The sequence below is a fragment of the Belonocnema kinseyi genome, chromosome 8 (assembly GCF_010883055.1).
Source record: "Belonocnema kinseyi isolate 2016_QV_RU_SX_M_011 chromosome 8, B_treatae_v1, whole genome shotgun sequence".
Classification (NCBI taxonomy): Eukaryota; Metazoa; Arthropoda; class Insecta; order Hymenoptera; family Cynipidae; genus Belonocnema; species Belonocnema kinseyi.
The window spans coordinates 101285952-101293564 of NC_046664.1; the positions used below are offsets into that span (position 1 = coordinate 101285952).

The window sequence follows — 7613 nt, forward strand, 5'->3', positions numbered from 1 at the left end:
TCCACACACTACTCCTTTCCCCTGCCGAGTGAGTCACGCCTACCCCGAAAGGGAAATGGCTTAATGGTGTAATAAAAAAAAAAAACAAGTCGTCGACACAAGTGGTTTTGCTGAAATAGAATGGAAGAAATGTTATTTCTCGTGAGAAAGAAACATTTTGTGTTAAATGGTTGCGAAAGTGAAAATTTTAAACTTTATTTCAAGGACAAAAAGGGCCGAACTTAAAAAAAATATAAAACATTTTTGATTTTGAAGAATCAGGATAAATTCAAAATTAAAAAAAAATGGTATTAACTATTTATTGAAACCATGTACTTTAAATTGCTTATATCGTATGCGAAAACAGTTATATGCAGTTTAAAGAGAGCCTTACTGTAAAAATTCAAAAATGTTACCAGCTCTCCTTTGTTTAATATTTGTTTAACTGAAAAAAAATGTTTACCCCTAAACTTCCTTCCAAGAAGACCAGGGCAACACTCTGCCCATGTTTGCCCAATATTTTTGGTGCTACATAGGACCATGTAAAAACGCTTATAATTTGGGTCGGGTGTCTCAAAAAAGTTAGTCACGGTTATGTTCGTCATGATTAAGTTAGTCATAACTAAGTTTGTTACAAAAAGGTTAATTACGATTAATTTAGTCGCGATTGAGTAAGTCATGACTGTGTTGGTTGATTGGTTGGTTGTAATTTCGGCGGTTAAGCTAGCGAGAACACCTCTCCCCTTCTGGAACTTATGCTATAACATCCATTATGCCACACCCGTGTTTCTTAACCAATTAACGCCGGAATAACAACAAATTTTACAGCAAGTTTGAGGCCCTAGATTTTGATGAAGCCGCTGTACATTTTAATTGTGCCAAATTTTTCCGTGTGTATTAAGGGTCGCTCGACACGATCCAATCATTTAAAAAAGTAAAAAAAAATATTTTTATTGTTGCCCTTTTTTGAGAAAAGATCGATTCTGTGCTCAAAAATAACTCTACTATGCTAAGAATAGCACGAAAAATGTTATTGGGACTTATACTAGCAAAATATAGAGGAGTTTTTTTCAATATCAGGTTGCAAAAAATTGCAACACTTGTGAATTATTTTTCATGCAGATTTATAGATGTTGCTTCATTTTAGTTTTTTTTACTCTTTCTGAATTGAATTATTCCTCAAAATGGACAAACAATAGTTTTTTGGGTTGCTGATCACGAATTTGCGATCAGATTTGCAAAATTGAAAATGGCGGATCCAAGATGGCGGACTAATTTTTTAGAAAATTCCCATTTTTGTATTTAAATCTGTATACAAGACTTCTCGGGGTCGTTAATTGCGAATTCGCGATCAGATTAGCGAATTTAAAAATGGCGAACCGAATATGGCGGACATACTTTCGAGAAATGTTTATTTTTGCGGATATAAATTGTCCACAAGATTTTTTGGGTCAAAAATTGAGCATTTACGCTCATATTCGCAATATTCGAAGTGGCATATCCAATATGACTGATATCTCACCACCACGTGGTGAGAATCGGGCAACATTTCATATAATGGCAAAAGGCGATACCCAAACAATGTTGTCGACAATTTATATCCGCAAAAATGAACATTTCTCGGAAGTATGCCTGCCATATTAGATTCGCTATTTGAAATTTCGCGACTCTGATCGCGTATTTGCAATTAGCGACCCCGATAAGCCTTGTATACAACTTTTCATACGAAAATGGGATTTTTCTAAAAAGTTAGACACTGAAAAAAATATTTGGATTAGATATTGAAAAACAAAACATCCTCCATATTTTTCTAGTATAAGTCCCAATAACACGTTTCGTGCTCTTTTTAGCATAATAGAACCTTTTTTGCGCACAGAATCGATCTTTTCACAAAAAAAGGAACTGGAAAAAAGCATTTTTGTACTTCAAATTGCCAAAAAATAATTAAAATATTTTTTTGCCTTTCTTAATTAATTGGAGTAATGTGAGGAAGGGACATAGAGAATTTTTAGACTGATTCACAATTCTCGTGTTATTTATGTAAATAACATGTTCGTTCCGCAACACTGCTCCGACCCAAGTTGCTGATCAATCTCTCTAGCAATCACCCCAAGTGAAAATCCTCACAAAGACGTTATCTAAGGTTCACCACTTGGGTCCATTTGTGTCTAAAGTCTTTTGTTTCAGTCGCTATTTACTCTACTGACACTCTTTTTATTAACTATTTGTCGCCATACTTCTCTGTCATGGCATATTCCTGTAGCTTCTTTTACGTCCATGCATTTTTTCATGTAGGCTCTCATGTTTCGGTGGCTTCTTATGTCTCTTGTAACTAGGGTCTCATTCACACATTCTAACCATTCTTTCCGCGGTCTGCCTCTGGGAACATTGCTATCTACTTTACCTTGATACACATGTTTCGCTAGTCGTTCATTTGGCATTCTCTCAACATGCCTAAACCATCTTAAGCGATTTCTTTCCCATGTGTCTATTAGGGTCTCTTCTGCGCCACATTCTTTTAGAATTATCTCGTTACTCATTTTGTCCATAAGAGTTTTCCCGCATATTATGCCCTGTAAAACTTTTTGTAATTCAGGCATTAGGGGATTAAGGTAGTACACGGAATCGGGTTACCTTCACCAAGTTAGATCTCAAAGCATTTCGTTGTTTTCATCGTTTTGGAAAATTATCCATCGGGTGCCGGGCGTACCCCATGTCCCAATAAATGATGCGGCCATCTTTGCACCGCAAAGTTAGCTTCATTTACTACGTAACCCTTTTTCAAAACCATATGTCGCTCACTATAATTAATTCATTGAATTGAAATTTTTCATTTTGTATTAATAAAATTACGGTTACATTTTATCCAGGTATTATGCTCCAATGGTGGCCCTTTTCTGCTTCGGGATACCAGCAGCAACTGTTCACTACCTTTTTGGAGAACCATGGTTTGATGCCTACCACCTTGCATGTGCCAAGTTTCTATGGAGTACGCATTTAACTTGGCTCATCAATTCCGGCGCTCATATGTGGGGTGCTCGACCTTATGATAAGTAAGCTTTATTTCAAATATTAATAATATGAATTTCAATCTATTCTAACTCATCAACTATTTCGCTAATGATTCACTGCTTTAAATAAACCTTCAATTCTTTGTACATAGCATCGGCCAATAAACCATAATGTACTATTCAATATCGGGAACTTATTGAAATACTAATATTGCAAAAAAGAACTCATCCAGATATTAACCCACGTTTAAAGTTTCTGTTTTGTCATTACAAAGTTTAATAATAATTTTTGTGGGTCAATGGAATTCCTGTGTTCATCTGCTAATATTTATTTATAAATTTGTTGTTATTTAAAACAATCTTTCGTTTGGTGACACCAAGCCTCATCTGGAAACATATAGAAATAAAACTTGTTACATGTGACGTTAATATTATATTGTGCTACGAGTGGGGAAAATGTCGATTGTGAACAAGCATTCATGTGACAAACAAACGAAGTGAGGGCGACAAGAATGTGAGTATATACATTGACTCTGTTGCAAAGCAACCAAGTCAGTTGTAGATAGCGCCACGTGGCGGCATAGTAAAATACACATTCACGAGAGAGCATCACTTTCTCTTGCTCTTCCACGTACTTTTTTCGACTTGTTAGAAGACTTTTTCTGACTAGTGGAAAAAACATGCTATTTTTCAACGCTCACGTCAAGGATTGAGAAATCGCTCATTTTGTCCACTATTTTCAGACGAAAAGTTTTTTTGTCACGTAGGTGACTAAAGTTAACTAAAGCTTGTTTCAAATAAAAACGAACATATATAAAGACTAGTAGATCAAAGCAGTAAATCCATCGACCCACAAAAATTATCACACGCTAGTCAACCAAACATCATCTTTAAAAAAAATTTAATAATAATTATTCCACACCTTTGCAGGACCATGACAGCTAGAAACAATCTTGCACTTGCTGTTGCTGTAGTTGGAGAAGGGTGGCACAACTATCATCACGTATTCCCTTGGGATTACAAGTCATCGGAGCTCGGTAATTACAAAACAAACACACCCACAGCCTTCATCGACTTCTTTGCGTGGCTAGGCCTTGCTTACGATCTCAAGACTGTTCCAACGGCCATGATTAACAAACGAGCAGCAAGAACTGGCGATGGCACCAGAGTCAGTGCATTTTTCGATAATGATCATCAGAGAAAGGAACATGAAGCTGACAATGTTTGGGGCTGGGATGATAAAGATATGGCAGAGGAGGACAAAAAGGAGGCTTTAATTCTTAACAAGGAACATTAGATTTCCCGTTACTACACAATTTAATTAATTCCGTAAGAAATTTCATGTATTTATGATTTTTCACTTAATTTTACGTTATCTTTGGTGGTTTTCTATTTTAATCTTTTGGTCACTTTTAGAATTTTCATCATATCGAAATTTATCGCCTGAAAGGAGTACAATGGCAAAAAGTTAACAACTAAAAAAATTCGTCAGTATATTAAATTTTTAAATTATCTTGGCTGTTGGTTTACTATAAAGTACTCGTTTTTATATCAACTTAGAAAAGAAGCTACATTACATTTTATTACTAAAAAGGTGGCCATAAAGGTTTCAAATACCAGATTGTATTCATAATGATATACTATACGATAAAATTAAGATAATCTTCGACAAGTGTAATGTCGAATTTAAAGTAGAGAAAATGAATGGATCTACAGCTATTCTCATTTCAGTAGAAATATAATGTAAAAACAGTAAGGTTGCTTATAGGGTGAATGCATCAATAGGCAAACAAATAAGCAAATTCGAATTCTGTAGCCAATTTTTCTTATGATATCCATTATTTCGAAATATAAAAAAATTCTTATGGTGAATGTTAACATATTGGAATAATTACCCTATCATAAATAGGATATTTATTAAAACGAGTAAATATTTTCATGCTTTTTATCTACTTTATTGTATTTAATATTCATATTTATATAAATTTTAAATTCTGTATTAAAAATATATACAACCAAAATAACCCTAATTTTTTCATCCTCTCTGTACATTATTAAGCAGATTGTGATTTTTATTTTAGAACATAATATGGACAATAGTGTTCTTTTAGTAAAGTAAGCTAGTTAGATCAATTAATAGAATAAACAAGAATAGCATGAATGAGCTAGAATAACATGGACCTAGGTACATGCTAAGAGCGCAATTTCTGAGGAGCAGTTATGCCTATCTAAACTCATAATCGTGGTGACTATAAGGTTACGTTAGCAACCTGGACGATTTCGTCTTTGCCCGGAGAAATTGACCCGTGTAGACTAGCTTTTGACCTACGAACCTTAGCAAACCCAGCCATCCTTTGGTGCCTCGTATCCAATGGCTCGGATTGCGAATTCGACGCTTCTACACTCGGAAGATTAACGAACGAGCGATCTGCTATCCCTTTTCGAGCCGAATTCCTCCTTTGTAACAAACTTAACTGATCCTTCGAGGAGTAAAGTTCGCTTTGAAACTTGTGTGTACGACAGCGAAAGTCATCAACGATTTCAAAGAGAGAGATCGGTCTTCAAAAGACTAGACAATTTTTTAAATAAAAACACCTAAACTCATTCTAAGTTTCAGAAATACAATGTTTATATAGTCTAAGCTTTATTAATATGAATATTTCTTAAACTCATTTTATAGTTTGAATTTTTCTCAAATCAAGTTTATTGCCGCTATGAGGCAGCTATTAATTTTCGAGTGCTATAAGTGTACGCGTTAGAGAGCAACGCCTAATTTGACGCACCTAAATATATATCGGCATATGGCCAAGAATGTTTTGATATTGAAAAAATGTATTATTATTTTAGTATATATTTCCATAAGTGCACACAAATTTAAATATCATGCGCAATTATCAATCGTGTACCTAAAATGTACACACTTCTGGCTGCCTACGGAACATAAATATAGTACCGATACTTCTATCATAGATTCTGATTTAACTCCTCACTCAAACCCCTAAATGGTAATTTTGACCATGAATCAGAAAAATCTTAATATTTTTCCAACTGGACACAGCCACAAGGATCTTTTCAATATATGGACGCAGAGAGTACACATATATGGCAAAAGATGGCACTGATTTTCATATTTATGGTTGAGGATTCGAGGCAGAAGACGATTTCGTGTCAAATGCATGGCGCCGGAGGTGCTTACGGTGATTACAGTTCCTTACGGTCGTGTGTGCCGCGGCATGTTCTATGGGAACGTGTTGGCACTGAGCATAATTTAACACGATACGTTGGGGTCGTGCTAACTTGCTTAGCGTAACCTCAAATACTACTGTAGGCACGGTAGTAGGTGGAGAAATTTCCGCGGCGTTGCTAAATCGACGACGTTTTCGCCGACGTTACACTCCATTAAGGGTGCACGAAGATACTAATTTTCTCAGATGATTCAATTAACATCACTGTCGATAGTCATCTCATAATCAGTAAAACTAATCAGAAGTAAATTTTCTAACACTAAGAAGTCACTTATCACCTTATAAACTAAAAAAATATGTTTTTTGAAGGGACACCTCAAAACCCTTCTATTATCTATTTGCTGAAAAAATAAATCTAAATTTTTCTATAATCTTTTAAATAACACTAAATAAATCCTGAAAAGACAAAGTAATGTTTAAATTATTTAAAATTTAGAGTTTAGGAAATCATTAGAAAAAGGCGTTGTAGATAAAGCTAAATAAACGTGCAATAATTATAGATTATAATGGAAATAAGTATATGATGCAGATGGAATACTAGCGGCTTTCAGAGACTATTTTAGGAGACAATTCGGAGATGAAGCTATAGGACACCACAACTGCGATATTGAACACGATGCGTTGGAAAACTCAATTGAAAAAGTCTGTGTCACTGAGGTTAGGGATAGAATTAAGAACTTGAAAAACGGTAAGGCTGCCGGGGTAGACGGTATTAACGCTGAAATGCTTAAACACGGTGGCGAGTACATACCACATAGAGTTTGCGAATTGATAAATTTATGTTTCGAGATGGGAGACGTCCCAGACGATTGGAAAGAAGCGATTATAGTACCAATATACAAGAGAAAGGGAGATAGAAGCGAGTGCAATAATTACAGAGGGATTAGTTTATTAAGCACCGTAAGTAAAATATATTCAAAAATACTTATTCGTAGGGTAATGAAAATAACAGAAACAAAGATTTGAGAAGTCCAAAGTGGGTTTATGCCAAGAAGGTCATGCACGGATCAAATATTTAGCTTAAGACAAATAACAGAAAAAAGTTTGAGAGTAGGAAAAAAAGTTTTCTGTGCATTTGTTGACCTAGAAAAAGCTTTTGACAAGGTAGATAGAAGTAAACTTTGGGAAGTTCTGAAATAGTATGGAGTCAATGCATGGATCCTACAAGCTATAAAAACAATATATACAGGTATCAAAGCGAGTGTAAGAGTGAATGGGAAACTGTGTGACTGTTTCGATATTATTCAAGGAGTTAGACAAGGATGCGTTATGTCTGCATGGTTATTTATATTATTTATGGACAAGTGTTTAAGAATAGCTCTCTTCGACGAAGAGGGTGTGGATCTCGAAACAGTAAGGGTACGAGGGTTAGCGTTCG

General features: G+C 35.1%; 2 protein-coding genes across 3 annotated transcripts in view; one reads left to right on the top strand and one right to left on the bottom strand.

The window, feature by feature from the left end:
• Nucleotides 1–4868, top strand: part of LOC117179093 (acyl-CoA Delta(11) desaturase-like) — an 8387-nt gene extending 3519 nt beyond the window's left edge. The window contains exons 5-7 of one of the 2 annotated variants that reach the window (XM_033370743.1): nt 2850–3032; nt 3921–4319; nt 4407–4868. In XM_033370743.1, coding sequence (XP_033226634.1) covers nt 2850–3032; nt 3921–4287 — 550 coding nt within the window. In that variant the 3' untranslated portion in view covers nt 4288–4319; nt 4407–4868. Of the gene's footprint in view, nt 1–2849; nt 3033–3920 lie in introns of both variants that reach the window. The other variant, XM_033370744.1, reaches the window with a different exon arrangement.
• Nucleotides 1–7613, bottom strand: part of LOC117179092 — an 887384-nt gene that overhangs the window by 231519 nt on the left and 648252 nt on the right. The window lies entirely within an intron of this gene.